This window comes from Cervus elaphus, chromosome 12 (assembly GCF_910594005.1).
Source record: "Cervus elaphus chromosome 12, mCerEla1.1, whole genome shotgun sequence".
Taxonomy (NCBI): domain Eukaryota; kingdom Metazoa; phylum Chordata; class Mammalia; order Artiodactyla; family Cervidae; genus Cervus; species Cervus elaphus.
Genome location: NC_057826.1, coordinates 55,111,620 through 55,133,362, shown reverse-complemented (window position 1 = coordinate 55,133,362; position 21,743 = coordinate 55,111,620). Strand labels below are relative to the sequence as shown.

General features: G+C 47.7%; 1 protein-coding gene across 1 annotated transcript in view; it reads left to right on the top strand.

Annotated features, from left to right (window-relative positions):
* The window catches only part of LOC122705646 (death-associated protein kinase 2-like), a 122,044-nt gene that overhangs the window by 91,000 nt on the left and 9,301 nt on the right, over positions 1–21,743 (top strand). The window contains exons 4-5 of the mRNA XM_043921072.1: positions 7,466–7,687; positions 16,378–16,516. Of these exons, the coding sequence (XP_043777007.1) occupies positions 7,466–7,687; positions 16,378–16,516 (361 nt within the window). The remainder of the gene's footprint in view (positions 1–7,465; positions 7,688–16,377; positions 16,517–21,743) is intronic.

Below are 21,743 nucleotides of genomic sequence, written 5' to 3'. Positions count from 1 at the left end.
CCAGAGCTCAATGGCATGTGGGATCTTAATTCCCTGAGCAGGGATCAAACCTAAGTCCCCTTCATTACAAGGCAGATTTTTAACCACTGGACCGCCAAGGAAGTCTCCCAAATCAGTCTACTATTTATTATCACCATGCATTGGCAATTGTTAGTAATATCAATGATAAAATTCTCCTCTCTTCTGGGCTGGGACCCTTCCTTTCTGCTTGGTGCATCACTGCTGGCTAGTTACCTGGAGAGTCTCACTGAAGCTGGAGTTGGTTGACATGACTTTATGTCCTAGTCCCTCTATCAGGATCTGCTACCTGGTCCAACTTGCAAGTTACTTAACCTTCCTAAGCCTCTGTTTTCTGATCTGTAAAATGGAGCTAAGAATGATGTTAGCAAACATTTAAGAGAGGATAAAAGTGAAATTGGCATGAAGAGAGAGAAGCTGGATGTAAATGTTGTGATGTCCACATTGCTATACAAAATCTATCCCAGGTGTGAGATTTGGCTCACACCCAGATTACTCTTGGGTGGTAAAGAATTCAGGAGCAGTTGAGCCAGGCTCTTCCCTGAAACTTAGGAGCTGGTTTTGAAAAATATTTTTAATTTATTTTATTTTGGCTCTACTGGGTCGTTCTCGAGGTGCATGGGCTTCTCTAGTTCTGGCACAGGCTTAGCTGCCCCATGGCATGTGGGATCTTAGTTCCCCAACCAGGGATCAGACCTACGTCCCTCAATTTTTTGAAAAATAATTTAATTTATTTATTTATATTTATTTTTGGCTGTTCTGGGTCTTTGTTGCTGTGTGGGCTACTCTCTAGTTGTAATGTACAGGCTTCTTATTGTGGTGGCTTCTTTTGTTGCGGAGCACTGGCTCTTGGGCGAACAGGCTTCAGTAGTTGCAGTACATGAGCTCAGTGGTTGCAGTTTTTGAGCTCTAGAGCATAGGCTCAATAATTGTGGCTCACAGGCTTAGTTGCTCTGCGGCATGTAGGATCTTCCTGGATCAGGAATCAAACCCGTGTCTCCTGCATTGGCAGGTGGATTCTTTACGCTGAGCCACCAGCGAAGCCCCTGGAAGGCAGATTCTTAACCACTGCACCACCAGGAAAGTCCCAAACCATTTTTGAGTTCTGAGAAGCAGTTCCAGGTTTACTCCTCATCATCTGATTCCTGGACAGACAACAGGAGACTCTAATGGGGTGCCCCCCACCCTCCCCAGGCCCTGCCAAGTCCTGTCTGTGACACTAGTCTTCACACAGCCTCATTTGTCCTCCAGGGACACTGAATAAGTGAGGAGCTGGGTCCTCTGTCTGAGAAGAGGAGCATGTTCCTGATATAATTGCAGGAGAGCTGCTGGCAGGAGCAGGGAAACTAGTTTCTATGTCTCGTGGATTTACTGTCCTTCACGAGACCCTCCTAACGTGACTTTTGCAAGTCAGCCTCAGGCACAGTGTTCCACCCACCCCTGCCTCCTGCCTTTTTACTAATTGGATGGTTTAGTCCTTTCTGGGGAGTTACCTCATGATTTTCCCTGTGAGGTGGACAGGCTGGGTTTTCTCATCCTCATTTGACAAGGGAGGACCTTGAGGCCGAGGGAGGTGAACAGGCTCCCGAGGCTCATGACCAATTAGCAGGTGGGATCTGACCAGAACCCAAGACCCCAGACAGCAGCCCAGAGACGGAATTTGGAAAGTGAAGGGAAAATTTCGTTTCTGTTCAGAGTTGTAGTGGACTCTCGGGAACTTTCTTTCCTTTTAGCTGTGCCACATGGCTTGTGGGAACCTGGGGATTGAACCCAGGTCATGGCAGTGACAACACCAAGTCCTAACCACTGGACTGTCAGGGAATTCCCCTCAGAAGCTTTCTGACAGGTGGCAGGTGAAGGAAAATGGACCGAAAAGGCAGCTCCTTATCCAAGCCCATGAAGCTTTGGGGGCAGGTCGGGGTCAGAAGTTGGACCTCCTGACTACCCGCCCTTTGCTGCATTAGAGTTAGGAACTGACTGTTGCAGGGACAGACATATGCGTGCTTTGCGTATGTGCATCAGTGTTTCAGTATTCCCATGATTTTTAAATCTGTATTGACAGTTACTTCCCTTACTATTGGCGGCTCCCCTCTGCTCCCTCCTAGGCTGATAGCCTGGGTGGCTCTGTCTTATCCTAGAGGGGCTTTCCTTGTCTACCCCTGGTCCTGTAGCATAGCTGAGCAACTTCTGTGCCCCTGGGCCTGAATTTCTGGCTTCAGAGCCTTCCTGATGGACAGAAAAAGGCCCATAACTATCACTGCTTCCACCTGCCCGTGGGTCTGCAGGTGCCTTCTGATGGGCATGACAGAGCCATCTCAGGTCTGGCTTTTGTGCCTCTATTGTGGGTACAGGGACCAGGGGGTGTCCCACAGCAAATATCCATTCCTGTTACTCCCCAGAGTCGAGGGTCATCTTCTGTCTTGATTTGCAAATCAATCAAAACCTGTTCTGATGAAAGAGACAACACTCCCCATCTCCCTTTTCTCTCCTCTCTCCCTCCTTCTCATGGTCAGATCAAAGATCTAAGGGAGAGGGTAATATATCAATACTGAGAAGGACAAGGAATAATATGAGTTGCAGTGGTGTACTTTTTTTCATATGGAAAAACAGAGATAATCAGAGGACTGTTGTAAGCTGGTGTTTCTCAGCCCTGGCTACACATCGGGGTCACCCAGAAAGTTGATTTATTTATGTTCAGCTGCACTGGGTCTTTGTTGCTTTATGCAGGCTTTCTCTAGTTGTGGCAAGTAGAGGGCTGCTCTTCATTGCAGTGTTTTGGCTTTTTATTGTGGCGGTGTTTCTTGTTGCGGAGCACAGACTCTAGGTGCAGGTTTCAGTAGTTACAACTCGAAGGCTCTAGAGTACAGGCTAAGTAAGTGTGATGCATGGGCTTAGTTGTTCTGCTACATATGGGATCTTCCTGGACCAGGAATCGAACCTGTGTCCCCTGATTTGGAAGGTCGATTCTTATCCACTGCGCCACCAGGAAAGTCCCTGAATGTTTTTTAACAAATATCCTGATTGCCAGTCCGAGGAAATCAGAACCTCTGGAGGTGGGATCCAGGCAGCCGTAACTTTAAGATTTCCCCAGTGATTCTGGTGTGCCACCAGGGTTGAGAACCACTGCTCTAAGGATGAATAGAGCTGGTGAATTGTTTAAAATGAAGATAAACCCCAAATTGACTGTGCACTGGGATCATCGGAGAGTAGGTTGGGGTGGGGACGTGTGTTAAAATTGCACTGATGCCGTGGCCACACATTGAAGTCCATGTAAATCAGCGACTTACTTCTGCCTTCACATGAGCAACAAACTAATAGCAGTAACACTAGTCACTGTTTATTAGATTTATCTGCAGGCCAAAATGAAGTGTTTTTTTTTTAATTTAAAAAAATATTTATTTATTTACTTGACTGTGCTGGGTCTTAGTGGCAGCATGTGGGATCTTTTAGTTGTGGCCTGTGGAATCTAGTTCCCTGACCAAGGATCGAACCTGAGCCTCCTGCATTGGGAGCGTGGAGTCTAAGCCACTGGAGCGTCAGGGAAGTCCCCCTTGACGTGACCTATTTCCAGTCCTCACAGTTCCTTGGCAGAGAATCACAGTTCCCATTTTACAGATGAGGAAACTGATGCACAGAGAAGGTGGCCACTGGCCCCAGGTGACAGTGTATGTCTCCTGAGACCAGGCCTGTCTGACCTGGAAGCCTGCTCCTCCTGCCCAGGGCTGGCCTAGTGGAGCACATACTCCACACGTTCCAGCACCTGCCCGAGGAGAGAGGAGACCAGCGAGTGGCCCCTGCTCCCTTTGAGGCTCCCCGGGCAGGCTGAGCGGAGGACCCTTGTCTCGCAAAGAGACGCAAGATGAGTGGCATTGGCTGGTATTTGGCTCTGTGTTAGTCACCTGCTCTCAGAATACCTCCTTTTGGCGGGAGGAGGACGCCTGCTCCTGTTAGGCCTGACCCCCAGTCACCTCTCGTTGCCTCAGCTGCTCTCACAGAGAGAACACTCAAAAGCAAACACTCATTTGCTTTTTGAGAGTTAGAGGAATTTTTCAGGCATGTGATACAGAAAAATGCCTCCGTTTCCCCCTAAGGAGAAGGGAAAGCTTTTTTGTCAAGGTGATCTGAAATATTTAGCTCTGCTTTATAAAAATCCTCTGCCTCCACCTCTGTGCTCCATAAGCTTAAACAAATAGTTTAAAGTCCTTACACTTTGGCTTTCCCATCCCTCAGGGCTGCTGATGCCAGACTCCTTGAGGTGTCAGGGAGGAGAGGAGCGTGGCCGTCCTGACTTGGAGACGCACAGCTGCCTGGGACTCGAGGCTTTGTTCAGTGTTTGCTGGCACCCGCTAAGAGGCCTGATGTCCCAAGGCCCAGAGTTGCTCTCAGGTACCAGAGATCTCGCTGCACGTGTTCCCTCTGACTTTGGGAGGCCTGATTTAACCCCACCTGCATCAGGTGTAGAGGGTCCAGAATCTGTATAAGAGGCATAAATAGCTGAAACTTTAGAGTTAGCAGACAGTGTGATATATACATGGCTCCACAAAGCCTTCCCAGCCCAGCCACCGGGGCCCTCTCCCTCCCCAGAGTTCCATCTATACCTGATGTCTGAGTCTTTGGTCCCTGCCCCTTGCTGTGCAGGCAGAGCCTGGCACAGAGTACATGCTCAGGTAGCCCTGGGTAAAGGGGGATGAGGGGATGGAGGGATGTGTGAACAGGTGTGTGGTGACATCTCTACGATGGTTGCCACAGAATGGCATCTCTTATTCCTCACTTGCTCTACTTGAGGGTCTGTTTTTTTGATCACTTGGGTTCATTTTGAAGGCTGTCTCACTGAGGATTATTCTAGTAATGGAGTGATTCAGATGTGCTACTAGTTTCTGAGGCTGAGGCAAACACAGTAAGTCCCCTACATACGAACCTTCAAGTTGCAAACTTTCAAAGATGCAAACGTGCGTCCCATCAGTGTCAGGTGTGAGTGAAACTGCAGTTTGCCCTCCATCTCCTATTGCTGACGATCCTTCAGCTCCACCATCTCCCACCTCCTCTCTCTCCTCCAGTCAGGAACTCTTCTTGCTTGTTCCCTCGATGCCAGCCCCTGTGTACCAGCGGTTGTACTGCACTGCTGCACTTTTCTAGGGACTATACTGTAAGACTAAAACTGTTTTCTTTATTTGTTATGTTTTTTATGTATTATTTGTGTGAAAGTTATTATAAACCTATTACATTACAGTACTATATAGCTGACTGTGTTAGTCAGATACCTAGGCTAACTTTGTTGGACTTACAGACAAAATGGGTTTACGAGCACACTTTTGAAATGGAACTCGTTCTTATGTAGGGGACTTACTGTATCCAGAGCACTTCTTTGTGTGTAACTTTTACCCCAGCGCCCCTAAGAGAGTACATCCAAAGTGGTGGTTATGGTTTTTGTCTCAAGCAGTAGGTATTGTGGGTGTCAGGAAAACCTGGGACACTGGTGGAAGGGGAGTGGGAGGATCCCCAGGAGGGTGGCCATTAGGTAGTCTCCAAAGACTGAGAGTGGCCCCCAGTTATTGCCTTAACATCACCCCCAGTGATGGTGAAGGCCGCTGCCCTTCCCTCTGTGTGTGTGTGTAGGGGGCTGCCTTTAGAGCATTCAGGGAGGCTGGCCTGGGGCTACCTGCCACTTTGGCAGGTTTCTGCATACAGGTTTCTCAGGAGGCAGGTAAGGTGGTATAGTATTCCCATCTCTTTAAGAATTTTCCAGCTTGTTGTGATCCACATAGTCAAAGACTTAGGTGTAGTCAATGAAGCAGAAGTAGATGTTTTTCTGGAATTCTCTTGGTTTTTTATGATCCAGTGGATATTGACAATTTAATCTCTGGTTCCTCTGCCTTTTCTAAATCCAGCTTGTATATCTGGAAGTTCTTGGTTCACGTACTGCTAAGGCCTAGCTTGAAGGATTTTGAGCATTACCTTGCTAGCATGTGAAATGAGCACAATTGTACGGTAGTTTGAACATTCTTTGGCATTTCCTTTCTTTGAGATCAGAATGAAAACTGACTTTCTCCAGTCCTGTGGCCACTGCTGAGTTTTCCAAGTTTGCACAATTTCATGGATGCTGTCTAGGTCCCTGGAGTGAAGGATTCAGGCTCAGCCCTGAAGGGCACTAAACATAGTCTTGACTCCTTCAAATGTCTTAGCAGTTTGTGAACACTGGGCAGGGTCCTCAGCTCTTTGGCCTGGCTTTGCCATTAACTCTGTGATGACCTTGGGTGAGTCACTTGATGTCTCCTGTGCCTCAGTTTCCTAATATTTTACAATTCTCTGGTGCTATCTGGGCTCCCCTGGTAATTCAGCTGGTAAAGAATCCACCTGCAATGCAGGAGACCCTGGTTTGATTCCTGGGTTGGGAAGATCCACTGGAGAAGGGATAGGCTACCCACTCCAGTATTCTTGGGCATGCCTGGTGGCTCAGTTGGTAAAGAATTTGCCTGCAATGCAGGAAATCTGGATTTGACCCTGGGTTGATAAGATCCCCTGGAGAAGAGAATGGCTAGCCACTCCAGTATTCTGGCCTAGAAAATCCCATGGACTATCTGTCTTCTAATCATGAGAAACACCCACCGAGGTTACTAACAATGTTAGGCTGCCTCCACCCCATCCCCACTTCCACCGGGATCCCCTCAGCCTCGCTGGCATAGCCTCTGGCCTTGTCTTTAAGTGCTTTAGCCTGGTGTTTGCTCTGTCTTCTTATTCTCCAAGCCACTACCCGGCTTGTGTCAGGTAATTGAAGTTTGATTTGTTGGGAAGGGTTGGAAACCAAGGTGCGAACATGAGACTAGAGAGGTGGTTTGTCTCCTTACAGTTCTAAATAGATGAGTTTGTCCTTGCTTCCAGATAAGGGAGGCCCAAACAGATGATTGTTACTATTAGTAAATTGTGCTGACCATTTTTACTATTCATTCATTCCCTACCTTGCGGCTTGTAGGATCTTAGTTCCTTGACCAGGGATCAAATCTGTACCCCCTGTGGTGGAAGTTCAGAGTCTTAACCACTGGACCACCAGGGAAGTCCTGCTTTTCCTTTAAAATCTTTCCATTAAGTAGTATAAACCTCTGGACCTTGTGGTTTCATCTGGTGAATCCAAGACAGAGGTTCTAGCTGAAGCTGTGTCATCTGGATCAAACCAGTAGCCTTTCAGGGCCTCAGTGTTCCCATCTGTACACTGGGAATGACAACACTGCCATTCCTTCCTAGTACAAAGTAAAGGATTCATAGGAACAGAAGGGGAGCCCAGAACTTGTTCTGTCTCCGTCTCCGGATGATGGCCAGGTGGGGATCCTGGCTGATGACGTGACTTGTCCTGCCCTGGAAGAAGGAGTTGCTGTGGCCGGGGGGTGGCGGCCAGGTCACTTCTCCCAGGACTGCAGTGATGTCCTCATTGTGTGTGTCTGTGTCCCCGCAGCGGCCAGTTCGCCATCGTGAAGAAGTGCCGGGAGAAGAGCACGGGGCTGGAGTACGCGGCCAAGTTCATCAAGAAGCGGCAGAGCCGGGCTAGCCGGTGGGGCGTGTGCCTGGAGGAGATCCAGCGGGAGGTGAGCATCCTGCGGCGGGTGCTGCACCCCAACGTCATCACGCTGCACGACGTCTTCGAGAACCGCACCGACGTGGTGCTCATCCTCGAGCTGTGAGTGGGAGCCTGGGACCCTGCGGGCCGCAGGCGTGGGGAGGGGGGCCCTCCAGCCACAGGCCCCAGAGGGAGCAGCAACCAGCCGGCCAGAAGCTCGACCCGGAGGAGATGAAGTCAGTAGGGGACGGTTACCCTCAGTTACCCGCTCCTCCTCCGGAACCCAGGCAGCAGAGACTGAGGGCCAGGGTCTAGGTCTGGCTTTCATTGGACCCTGGGGATCAAAGGGAAGAAGTGGCCAGCGCTGGGGTCCTTTCCTGGCTGGTGAGCACGTTAGAGGGTGGACGGGGGGAGCAGGAGGGCCATGAAAGAGAGTCTGTTTTTCAAAGAAGAGAACAAGCACCCTCCCAGCTCTGTGAAGCCCTTCCCCAGCCCTTTCCCTGAAAACCCCTGCCTTTGTACTGTGTCTGATACCTTTGTTATTATTGTGCATGCGTGCATAGTCGCTCAGTTGTGTCAGACTCTTTGCAACCCCATGAACTGTGGCCCGCCAGGCTCCTCTGTCCATGGGATTCTCCAGGCAAGAATACTGGTTATTGTAGCAACAATTATTTAGAGAGCTCTGCTGTAAGCCGAGGTGTGCTAGTTATCTTGTTCAATTTTCAAAGAAGCTGTGTTGAGGGAAGTGTTCTACCCTGAGAGGACTTTGTATTCACTTTGCCGAGAATGTCTCTTATCTCATTTAATCCTCATAACAATCCTATCACACGGAGACTCTTATTATCTCCATGTTACAGACAAGAACACTGAAGTCCAGGTCACTTATTAGATCCTACAGCCAGGAAGTAGTGGCACCAGGGCTGGGGCCACACTGCTTGTGTGTGTGAGGTGGGATGGCCTTGGGCTGGGCCTGCTGGGGAAACCTTCATTCCAAGTCTGGAAGACTTTGGATGGGTGATATACCAAGACTCCAGGGTTTGGTCGGGCACCTGATGTCCCTCCTGGAGACAATTCCATGGACTGGGGGTGTGGGGCTCTGGCGGACCATAGAGTTTGAGCTGGACAGTGGCACAAGTGGCGATGGCTGTGTCCAGTCAAGCAGCAAGACCCCATGTTGGGAGTGTTCTGAGCCTCATAGGCGTGAGGCATCTGCCAGTGAGCAGAGGAGTAGTGGCATTTGTCTCAGCAGCCCCTGACTTTGTGACCTGGGGCAAGTCACCTCACCCCTCTGAGCTTCAGCTCTCATCTGTAAAGCTGGCAGCCATCCTTAACCCACCTGCAGGTTGGGTGGGCCACCTGACTTTGGAGACCATTCTAATTTGAGAACATACTCTGGTGTTGCCAGGCTATAGATTTATGTAGCAGATGGGCATTTGCATACTCTTGCATTGGATTCTTAAATTATCCAACTCAACATTCCAGTGCATAGAATCACCCATGCTTTGCCCTCCTCTAACTTCCAAAGTCCTCCATGTTTCTCCCAGGGGCCTCTCAGCCAGTTGGACTAGTCATTGTGTTGTAGCCACATGTTCCGGGAAACAAACTCACTCAGAAGGACAGTGCAGATAGTGGAGTGCAGTTTATTACACCGGCAGGCCCAAGGCAGAGTCTCCTCTTAGTCAAGGACCCCGACCAGTTTTTGTGAAAACCTTATATACCCTAAGTGTACTTGCTCAAACCTACCTCCCCAACTTCCTTGAAACTAGTCTTGACAAGGTAAAAGAGAGAAACAATCAAAGTTAACCCATGATTCATGTGTCACAAGACTAGATAAACAGTGGACATTTATCAATAGGACTGTGGTCATATCCCGATAAACATAATGGAATTTACGACTTTGTTCTGTTACAGAGATAATTAGCATATTCTTTTAGGCAACGGAGAGTCTAAGTACAAGTCCTGAGGCTCTTTTATCCAGGGGTCTGGTTTCCCATTGGTATGCCACTTCTATAGACACTGGGCACAAAGTTCAGAGACCATTGGGAGAGTGACCATGTGTGTAGCCTAATGTTCACAGCCTGGCCTAAGATGGAGTCCAGCTCTGTCTGTTTCCTCCTTCAATTGTACACGCCTGCCTGGCTCAGACAAGCCTGGGGGGTTCCTACAGGTGCAGCCAGCAATGTGGATGGCCCGAGGTGTTACGTGTCCCAAGGCTAAGGGTCAGCAGATGGCATGCTGGTTCCCAGCAGAGAGTGACAAGCCCACCTTTGCTGGGAAAGCCAGGCCATTTCTTTAAGTCTATTGCCCCCCAAAAACCTTATAGCAACTAAAAAAGAAATTATATTCAGAAGCCAACCACCCAAACACAGCCATTTATGTTTCCCTGTGGTTCCTCTCAGTCTTTATCTATTTGTGTGCAATCTTTGTCCTTGTACAGTTTCCTGCTCTACTCCCCCTCCCGCACTAAGTTCACATAATGTCATGAAAAGCTTTTTTCCTCTTCACTGATTATATCATGTTTCATTGAATTATATACATATATCTCCTTGTTGTAGGACATTTGATTTTTCAGTTTCTAACCATTAGATTTTATTGCCATAAAGCAACTTCTTCCCATATTTTCCCATTTTCTTCTGAATTAATTTTTTTTAGATAAATTCTCAGGAATGGAGTGACCAAGCTGACATTTTCACCAAGGACAGTCTTGGTTAACGAGTACCACCTGCAACATGGAAATATCCCATCTCGCTGCAGCCTTGCCAACCCTGGGGAATTTGTTTTAAAGCAGGATCCATTATTTATTGTCTTTCTCTCTATATATATATTGTGTACATATATATATATATTGTGTGTATATATATTTTTTGGGGTGAGGGAGCCATGCTGTACTTCATATTGGATCTTAGTTCCCAGACCAGGGATCCAACCCATGCGCCCTGTGGTGGAAGTGTGGCGTCCTAACCACTGGACAGCTAGGGAATCCCTAAGTCCTTTATAGTTACAATGATGTTTGGGGATTGTTTGCTGTTTTGGTCACTTTAATTGGCATTTCTGTGTTTTCTGGGGAAGTTGTCTGTTACTGTCTCTTTGTAGAAGCCTAGGAGTTGGGATCTAGGATGTTCTTGAGTTGTCGCTGTTTCTCCAAGCAGGTCATGGTCATTTCTCCAACCATGGCTAGCAAGCAATCACGTGCCCTCTTCTTGTGAGCCATCACCGCCTATAACATCCCTTGTCATACTAGGACTCCTGTGGTCTGCTTGAGCTGCTCTGTTCGTGAAGTTCTGTCTGTTCATAGTTTCTCTACCTCCTCCTTAACTCTCAAGCTGTCTCACTGTCTCAGGGTGCCAATCTGTGGTGCTAGGGATTGCTAAGACAGTGTCTCAGCCTTGTGTGAGCAGGGTCTGAGAGAAGGACCTTCCAGGAGAGAAGGGCTTTTCATGGGCTTTAAAAATATATTTACTTATTTATTTAGCTGCATCAGGTCTTTGTTGCGGCACTTGGGATCTTCATTGTGGCATGCGGGATCTCTCATTGCGTTGCATGGACTCTCTGGATGTGGCTCACAGGCTTTAATTGCTCCACCGCATGTGAAATCTTAGTTCCCTGACCAGGGATCGAACCTGCATTGCAAGGCGGATTCTTTAACACTGGACCACCAGGGAAGTCCCTTTCCATGTGCTTCTGTGTGTGACCTTGTTCACCACTGTTGAGCTGCTCAGGAACCTTCGGCCTTCTGGTCCTCACTGTGCCCTACCAGGTTCATGGGTTTGCCTGATACTTAAACACGGGTGTCAGAGCCCATCTGTTGATGTTTGCAGATTTTGTGGATACAGTTACCTCTCAGCACTGTTGTCTGGTGCAGGGCTTCCTCCTGCTTCCTGCTGAAATGGCCAGTGCTCAGAGGGCATCCCAGCCCTGATTTAAGTCCCCTTCAGCTGTTATTACCCCATCCATGATGGCCAGTGCTGCAGCCACCTCTCCTAGGACTGATGAAAGCAGGGGTGGAAAGGATTTAGCTATCAGTATAAATTAGCTTCCCCTGAAGGAGGGCATGGCAACCCACTTCAGTATTCTTGGCTGGAGAATCCCATGGACAGAGGAGCCTGGCGGGCTACAGTCCATGGGGTCACAAAGAGTTGGACACAACTGAGTGACTTAGCATAGTACAGCACATAAGTTGACTTCTGTAGGGTGTAAAGAATATTTTCAAACTCTGAAGAAATTAACTCATGTCACATGTGGAGCTGGCTTTGAAAAATGTAGGTCTGCTCTGGAAGGTTTGGGCAGCCCTCCTGTCCCAGGCTCCTGACCCCTCTGGGGCCCCCTTGACTCCAGGCTGGTGGAAAGTGATACCTCAGTGGGTGCACTGAGTCCTGGGGACTGGGAGCAGAGCAGAGTCCAGGCTGTTAGGTTTTCTTTTCCTCTCTAAGTTAAATTGTTTAGGGATGTGAGAGAAGAGAAGCTTGGGTGGAGCGGGGTGACTCCAGGGCCGAGGCCTTGGAGCTGAGAAACTCTGGGGAGAAACTACATTGTGAGGGTAGCAGTTGGGTTGAAACAAAACCCAGGCTTCTTTTTTTTTTTTTTTCCAATTATTTTTATTAGTTGGAGGCTAATTACTTTGCAACATTGCAGTGGGTTTTGTCATACATTGACATGTATCAGCCATGGAGTTACATGTACTCCCCATCCCGATTCCCCGTCCCCCCTCCCTCCCCACCCGATTCCCCAGGGTCCTCCCAGTGCACCTGGCCCGAGCACCTGTCTCATGCATCCCACCTGGGCTGGTGGTCTGTTTCACCATAGATAATATACATGCTGTTCTTTCGAAACATCCCACCCTCGCCTTCTCCCACAGAGTTCAAAAGTCCATTCTGTATATCTGTGTCTCTTTTTCTGTTTTTCATATAGGGTTATCATTACCATCTTTCTGAATTCCATATATATGTGTTAGTATGCTGTAATGATCTTTATCTTTCTGGCTTACTTCACTCTGTATAATGGGCTCCAGTTTTATCCATCTCATTAGAACTGATTCAAATGAATTCTTTTTAATGGCTGAGTAATATTCCATGGTGTATATGTACCACAGCTTCCTTATCCATTCGTCTGCTGATGGGCATCTAGGTTGCTTCCATGTCCTGGCTATTATAAATAGTGCTGCGATGAACATTGGGGTGCACGTGTCTCTTTCAGATCTGGTTTCCTCGGTGTGGATGCCCAAGAGTGGTATTGCTGGGTCATATAGCAGTTCTATTTCCAGTTTTTTAAGAAATCTCCACACTGTTTTCCATAGCGGCTGCACTAGTTTGCATTCCCACCAACAGTGTAAGAGGGTTCCCTTTTCTCCACACCCTCTCCAGCATTTATTGCTTGTAGACTTTTGGATAGCAGCCATCCTGACTGGCATGTAATGGTACCTCATTGTGGTTTTGATTTGCATTTCTCTGACAATGAGTGATGTGGAGCATCTTTTCATGTGTTTGTTAGCCATCTGTATGTCTTCTTTGGAGAAATGTCTGTTTAGTTCTTTGGCCCATTTTTTGATTGGGTCATTTATTTTTCTGGAATTGAGCTTCAGGAGTTGCTTGTATATTTTTGAGATTAATCCTTTGTCTGTTGCTTCATTTGCTATTATTTTCTCCCAATCTGAGGGCTGTCTTTTCACCTTACTTATAGTTTCCCTTGTAGTGCAAAAGCTTTTAAGTTTCATTAGGTCCCATTTGTTTATTTTTGCTTTTATTTCCAATATTCTGGGAGGTGGGTCATAGAGGATCCTGCTGTGATTTATGTCAGAGAGTGTTTTGCCTGTGTTCTCCTCCAGGAGTTTTATAGTTTCTGGTCTTACATTTAGATCTTTAATCCATTTTGAGTTTATTTTTGTGTATGGTGTTAGAAAGTGTTCTAGTTTCATTCTTTTACAAGTGGTTGACCAGTTTTCCCAGCACCACTTGTTGAAGAGGTTGTCTTTTTTCCATTGTATATCCTTGCCTCCTTTGTCAAAGATAAGGTGTCCATAGGTTCGTGGATTTATCTCTGGGCTTTCTATTCTGTTCCATTGGTCTATATTTCTGTCTTTCTGCCAGTACCACACTGTCTTGATGACTGTGGCTTTGTAGTAGAGTCTGAAGTCAGGCAGGTTGATTCCTCCAGTTCCATTCTTCTTTCTCAAGATTACTTTGGCTATTCGAGGGTTTTTGAATTTCCATACAAATTGTGAAATTATTTGTTCTAGTTCTGTGAAAAATAGCGTTGGTAGCTTGACAGGGATTGCATTGAATCTATAGATTGCTTTGGGTAGAATAGCCATTTTGACAATATTGATTCTTCCAATGCATGAACACGGTATGTTTCTCCATCTGTTTGTGTCCTCTTTGATTTCTTTCATCAGTAAAACCCAGGCTTCTTGATACCCTTGAGAAGACATGCCTGAGAGCTGATGCACGTGTTCCCAGCCTGGGTGTCAGGGCTGGGACCGTCACCCCAGCAGGCTCATCAGCCTCCCACTTTCCAACTCTCCAGGGGCAATTCTCAGGGCCACCATAGCTGTTCCTCTCTTCATCCAAAGGAGAGCATGTCTGTCCGGGTCTCTTGACCGGATCACACTTTCAGGTAGAGCAGCTGATTACTGAACCCCCACCCCAAGTCCTCACCCAGCCAGGGCCTTACATCAGTAACTTTGGGTGACAGAACACATCTCCATTATCATGATATTCTTTTACCTTTATGCATCATTCAGTTTAAGGTAGGAAGGGCAGTATATGCCCGAGGTCACAGCCTCCCACAACCCAGCAAGGCTGCAAGTATGAGAACAAAGGTTGGGCTGGGTCCTGTGTGTTCCCAGGGGACACTGTGGATTGGAAAATTTGCCAAGGACTCCAACAGGTCTCTTGCAAATGCCAAGGTTTCACTTCTCTATGATATAGAATATTCTGTGCCATGTTAGTGTTTTCTTTTAAGTTTTATTTTATTTTTTGGCCACACCTTGAAGCTTGTGGGAATGGAACCCATGCCCCTGCATTGGCAACGCAGAGTCTTAACCACTGGACTGCCAGTGAAGTCTTGCTGTGTTGCTATTTTAAATGTCTTCTTTCCTTTGTTCTTTTATTCATCCACCTTCTCTTGAATGTCTTTCTCGCACACAGTGCTGTGAGAGCAAAAGGTAATGTAGCCAGGGAGAGAACCAGCCAGACGCTGGCAGCCCAGGGTGATTGAGGGCACTCATGCAGCTGGACGGGGATGTCAGGGGACAGCCCAGGGCTTGGGGGTGACTTTGAGTTTTCCTTTTCTCAACAACAGTGATTTTATAACAAGATGCTTAAGCTAAGATTTAGTTTCAATTTTTCAAGTTGTATTACATTGTAGGTGTTGCTGTGTATTCCCTATTGTATCATGGCATGTCCAGTTGTTCTGTTTCTCATGATGCTAAGATTGATGAGTGGATCCATGTATGGATATTTTTAAAGAAAGGAAAAAAGATTTTGAGGCTCTTTAATTAGGATGGACTAGGTGACAGGGCGTGAATGATTCCCAAAATGGACAGAAGCCATTAAAAGATCATCTGAGGTCTATTAAGGTATAGTGGTTGAGAGTCATTCTGCTTGGGTTTGAATCTTGATTCTACCACTTACTGACTGTTTGACCTTGGACAAGTGACTTAACCTCTCTGAGCCTGTCTCTTCAACTGTGAGATAGCAAAATAATAATCCTTTAGCTCACAGGGTGTTGTGATGATTAAATGAGATAATGTGCAAAAAGTATACATAATGCTCCAAGTATTCAATGACTATCAATTACCATTATTATGTTGCTATTATTACAAAAATACAGGTCCTGAGGCCTTGCTGCTGGAGAATCTAATTTGGTAGGGTCTGTGGTAGGACCTGAAAATGTGCATGTTCAACAAGTTTTCCAGGTGATCCTGAGTTCCTGGATCCCCTGGCCCTGATCCCTTCCTGAGATCTTTTCCTTGGGTGAGCATTGACTATGTCCCAGTTCCTGAGATGTGCCGGCTAGATACTTCAGCATGTGTCAAAGGCCAAACACGCCCAGTAGGACTGCCAGATTTAGCAAATAAAAATCTCCCATTTCATCTGGCAACCCTAAATCCCGAATTCAGGTAAAACTGTAAACTAGTCTTTACAAGGGAGATTCTTTTTGCTCTGTTGGTTTCTCTTCCTGCCACATCAACTATAACATACTGGAAAGTGGAGTGTGAGGACAAAAGCAGAATTTTAGAGTTTTGAAAGATGAATATAAAGGATGGATCTCAATGGTTAAGGTAGGGATATGCCTTTGAAGAGGTCATGCCTTCTATAAAGTCACAGAAAGGGGCTTTGTGAACAATCATGGTCAGTCTGCCCATTTTGCAGGTGAGGAAACTGAGGCCTGCCTAGAGGAGGCGGGGCAGGGAGTTGTCCAAAGCCAGTAGCAGGGCTGGACTGGAAACTAAGTCTCCATTTTCTGGCCCAGCATATGTTCCTCTTTGTTATCCCACATAGCACTTGTTTCTGTCCTTGGTCACCTCAGTCATATGGCGGGAGAGCACCCAGGGTAACCAGGGACCTGAGCCTTGAGTGTTAGCAGAGGCCCTTTTGCTGTCACCTGAGGGTTCCACCTCTTGTGATCCAAAGGGAACACAGCAAATAGAAGTAGTAGCAAAGTCAGTCTCTGTGCTGGCTGGACTGAGCCAGAGAGGTGGGTGAGGGGCTTCTGCCCTGCAGAGTGCCTGGGGGCAGGGGCGGGGGCAGGGGCTTGGGCTTCTGGCACATGAGACTGACTGGGGCTGGGCCCTCCCTACCAGTGTCTTGCAGAGTGTCCGGAGGAGAGCTCTTCGACTTCCTGGCCCAGAAGGAATCCCTGAGTGAGGAGGAGGCCACCAGCTTCATTAAGCAGATCCTGGAAGGGGTGAACTACCTTCATGCCAAGAAAATCGCTCACTTTGATCTCAAGGTCAGTGACGGGGTGGGGGAGGGAAAAGAGTCAGTTCAGGAAGAATGGACCCAGTCTCTCCAAATGTCATTGCCAGGAGGGGTCAGCACTCACTTGACCTTCCTCCCTCATCTTACAGTTGAAGACTCTGAGCTCCTGGAAAAGAAATGATGGCCCAGGAGTGTCCCTGTCCTGAGTTTCATTCCACAGATCAGGTTTCATTCATGTAGGGGCTGATGGCAAGAAGCTTCTGAATCAGACTACAGGTACCTTATCTCTTTCAGGGGGCACTTGGGGTGTAATTTTTAAATAAGTGAGCCACGGACAGGAATGTGAAACAAAACCCATTTCACAAGACTGAACTTTTCAGTAACCAAGAGCTCATTCCCGAGCCACAGAGCTAGATGCCTTCAGATGAGTACTGCTGAGGTTGCCTGGCGTTCTGAACCCAGCACAGCGACCAGCATCCCTTGACCAGAGGTTGGAAATCTTAGAGCCCAGTGACCACTGCCTGCATTCCCCCACCCTACCCCTTCCTGTAGCCATGAAACTGCTTCCAGAGGCCACTGATCATTGGTGGTCACTGGCGTTCGGGGTTGAGAAAGTCCATGGTGACCACATAGAACTTCACAAAGCAAGAGTGTGGTCAGAGTCAAAGGATTGGTTCCCATAGTAGCTGAGCTCAGGTTCATAGACTGTTGAGCCTTTACAGACAGGTGAAGCATAAAGATCCTCCAACCTGTGATCAGGGGGACCCACTTACCAGGGAGGAGACCCACTCATTTTGCTGTGCAGAAATTCCTGTGGTGTCTCAACCACTATGCTGAGTGCCTGGGTGTTGCTACAGGTACAAAAGCAACTCAGGACTTCTCTGAGCTTAGTTCCTCTTTTCCAGGAACTTCTGCAGGAATCAGAAAAGAGAGATCAATAACTCTAAGTGCTGTGATAGGGGGAAGTACATGGGAGCTGGGCGTCTAAATAAGAAAGCATCTAAATCAGACTGTGGTGTCTAAGAGGACTTCTTGGAAGAGGTGGTATTTGAGTTGAATTTTGAAGGATATCAGGCATCATCAGAGGGGAAGGGCCTTCTAAGGAAGAGAGGTCAGCAGATACATGGTCCTGAAATAGCATTCAGGGTAGTTCAGGCAAAGGTTGAATGTGCTGAATGGAGAACCTGGGGGAGAGCAGGAGGCAGACTCAGGGTATGGGAGCTAAGCCAAGGAATTTGAACTTTACTCTTAGAGATACGGGACCAGGTGAGCAGGGAGGTGAAGAGAGCAGATGTGTATTTCAGAATGATCCCTCTGAATGGGAGCACAGATAGAATGGGGACAGTAATCTGGGTGAGATGTGGCAAGTGCCAAATTAATTTGAGGAGGGATGGATTCAAGATCTTTTACGGTTGCTCTGAAGGTTGATTAGGTACCTAGTTAGATGTGGGAGATGAGGGGGAAGGGAAGGCAGAGTCCAGGAAGACGCCCAAGCACTGGCTTGGGGTCCGGCGCAGAGAGGGTTTGGCGTGCCTAGGGTCTCACTGGCTGCACCAGGGCATGGGCTCACATCCCACACATGGATTCCAGCCCAGTTCCTTCTCTGCCCTGTGGGGTGACCTGCTGTGAGCCTCCCCTCCTTAGTCTAATTGTCGCAGTATCTTGAATTCCTCCAACAGAAGCTATCTTGCAGAGTCTCGCTCGGGTGTCACAAAGTACAAATCAGGGTCATCAAGGAGTCTGTGGCCTGGGCTGGCCTTTGGACCTCAGGATGATAATACACCAAGCAGGAAATGGGCTACCTGGATTCACCTGTGACTTCTTCCTGATAATGCTGTGGATAGTTGACTTATTTTCTGTGTCTTTTCTGGCTCCAGGAGGTCCAGATTGGGTTCTTGAACACAAATGATAATACTTAGCTGTCAGAGTTGTAGAAATGAGACAGAAGCAGGATTAAGTGCTGGACACTAGATAGATGCTCTGTAGTAGTAGCTGGTACTGTTATTTCCCTTCCCGTAACAGAGGAAAAGAAAACACGGCTCTTGTTTTGGGCCCTGCTAGAGTAGGAAAACAGAGCCTGCTGCTGCTGCTGCTGCTGCTGCTAAGTCTCTTCAGTCGTGTCCGACTCTGTGTGACCCCATGGACTGCAGCCTACCAGGCTCCTCCGTCCATGGGGTTTTCCAGGCAAGAGTACTGGAGTGGGGTGCCACTGCCTTCTCCGACAAAGCCTGCTAGTGCAGTTCAAAGTTGCCCAGCAGAGAGCTGAGCGTGGTTGTTAGGTGGGGTTGCTGGTGGGGGATTCTTGTCTGGCTCCTGGGCTCAATCTGGACGTTTTCCACAACCTGGAGACGGTCTGGGTTTCTCCTGGATGCTAGGGTGAAGATGCTGGTAACCCCCACCCTGCCTCGTATCCTTAGCATTGTGTGGACTCTGAGCCTTCTGACTCCCCTCCCATGGGTCCCTTGGCCCAGGCCCAGCTGGGCAACTTCAGAAGTGATGAGTAGCTGGAACTCAGTGGGATTACCTCATGATTGACTAGACTTCCCGGAGCCAGAATGTGAGTACGTGTTCCCCTTGGCTGGAACTTCCTGCCGCTGGGGGGACTCGTGCAGGAGTTCCAGCTGGTGGCTTAGAGGGGACTTCCTGATTCCATGTTGTTTCTCACCATATACGATTCATTTTATATGAACACATTTCTCTTGCTGATTTTCCTTCTCCATGAGGGTTCTTGGCCTTCCCCTCCTCTTGTATTCTGTTACTTCTTGCCAAGTGAGTCAGGCTAGCTTGGCCGCCCCGTGAATTCAGTCACCATGTTATCTCCACGCCCTTACTCATGAGCTATTCTCCATGCTCACCTTCCAGCTGGAAGGAACAGGTGATGGAGGATGGTCAGCTCTCTGGCTGGCCTTTGGAATAGGAATGACCTCTCCTCCCATGTCAGCCATTGTGTTAGTGCCAGGGAGGATGAGACTCTATTCCTGCTTATGATATACTCCCAGTCTTGTGGCAGAGAGCTGATGAATGAAAAGATTGATGTACAGTAAACAGTCTTGGTGAAAAGAGATCATGGCATGTTATTGCCTGCATATCTGTGATGCATCCTTGTCACCCATAGGACAAATGAACCTATCAAATGAGCCCCGGTTCTGGCCTCATTCCCCTTTCCCCACTCCAAAACACGAGCCCCAGGCACCAAGATGACAGATAAATGCCCTGTCTCCGCTCCCCTGCACTGTTCATGCTGTGCACATCCAGGAAGCTACTAGTCTTCCTTTTCTCTGCCTGTGGACTTCCTGCTCATCCTCCAGGTCCAACAGTAATGCCATTTCCTCTGCGAAGCCTTTCCCACGCCTTGCCACCTCCCAGAGCGTAACGAAGAGCTAGCCTGCTTCCTTGCTTCTCTTTCCCCTTGTACAGACTTCTGCTGGGAGCATTTATTCCTGTAATGACTTTCTGCTCTTGTCTCTAGTGCAGTGCCTGACACGTGAGTTACTCAGTGTTGGATGAATGAGTGAATGAAGGAATGAATGCTTTAATAAGACAGATGCACACATGGATAGCACCTGGAAAAGGCAGAAGAGGTTGTGGGCAGTTTTCAATTCCATGACATGACATATATTGAGGGACTGTTGTATTATTCTTTAAGGGCAGGGTGACAAACATCAATAAGATATGGCACCTGCCTTACAAGAACCCACCCTCTACGGGGACATGGCCACAGTGAGACTGGTGGCGAGGCCATCTCGAATAAAAGCTAACCACAATTCTCACCAAGAGACACTCACTTCCAAGGGGTAAGCTCTCTGCCTACGCAGAATGAACACCACCTTGACGTGTGTTATAAACCCACCGTGGACAGGCCTGCTGGCCTGAGTAGGTAGAGGGGTGCAGGTGGATGATGTTGCCCTGGACGTGACACTGGGCTGACTGCCCTCATCCTTGGTAGCACCCAAGGTACCATCTGGAGGATGGATACCAGAAAATGTGGCTCAACACCACCCAGGAACCTCACCTTGGTATGTGACCCCATACCAATAAAGGCCTTGCAGAGGGCGTTTCTGTGTGGTTTTCTGTGTATTTTGGATTTGGGAGTTTCCCCTCTGAGTATGGGTGTGTCTCCCCCATTCCTCCCCATAGCCAACCTCAGAATTCAGAAATGGCTGGTGGTTCTCAGATCTGATGTGTATTTTAAGCAATGAGAACACACCATGAGAACTGAATGAAATTGTATATGAACCAGGAACCCAGAGCTGTGAAGGGACTTTTTGATTTACATAAACAGTATTAGGAGGAGTGAATTCCTGAGCAACATACCCCAACAATCTAAATTCCTCTATGCCCTGATCATCCTTTGAGCTGTCTTTATGTTCATGATGTGTTGGTTCTGTTCATCAAGCTTTCATAAGAATGATACTATGCGTGTGTGCGTGCGAAGTTACTTTGGTCACGTCCCACTCTTTGCAACCCCATGGACTATAGCCCACCACGCTCCTCTGTCCTTGGGATTCTCCAGCAAGAATACTGGAGTGGGTGCTGTTTCCTTCTCCAGGGACTCCTCCCAACTCAGGGCCCAAACCCATGTCTCTTAAGTCTCCTACATTGGCAGGAGGGTTCTTTACCACTAGTGCCACCTGGGAAGCTAGTGATACTAGCTTAGTAGAACTTATTTATTAGAATTTCACCAATGTGCTTTTATTTTTATTTATTGATTTTGGCCATGTTGTATGGCTTGCGGGATCTTAGTTCCCTGACCAGAGGTTGAACCTGGGCCCCTATAGTGAAAGCGGCAAGTCCTAACCACTGGACCACTGGGGAATTCCCACTAATAATGCTTTTAATGTGCATGATACTTTCTAGAGGACAGCACGCTTACACATCTCTCCTCTCATTTGATTCTCGTGGCTACCCACTGAGGTAAAAGGTGTTTTTACTTTTTATACATAAAGCACTTGAGATTAAAAGAGGTTAAATTACTTGTCCAAGACCACACAGGTATTAAATGACAGGGCTAGTACTTGAACTTCTGGAGAAGAGAATGGCAACCCACTCCAGTATTCTTGCCTGGAGGATTCCATGGACAGAGGAGCATGGTGGGCTACAGTCTATGGGGTTGCAGAGTCGGGGACATGACTGAGTGATTAACACATAGTACTTGAACTTAGCCAGTGAGGAGGCACTAACAAAGCTGAGTGTCACCAGCTTTTGTTTCACCAGATTCTAACAGGGCAAATTTTGTACTTGCCTGCATCATGCCTTTT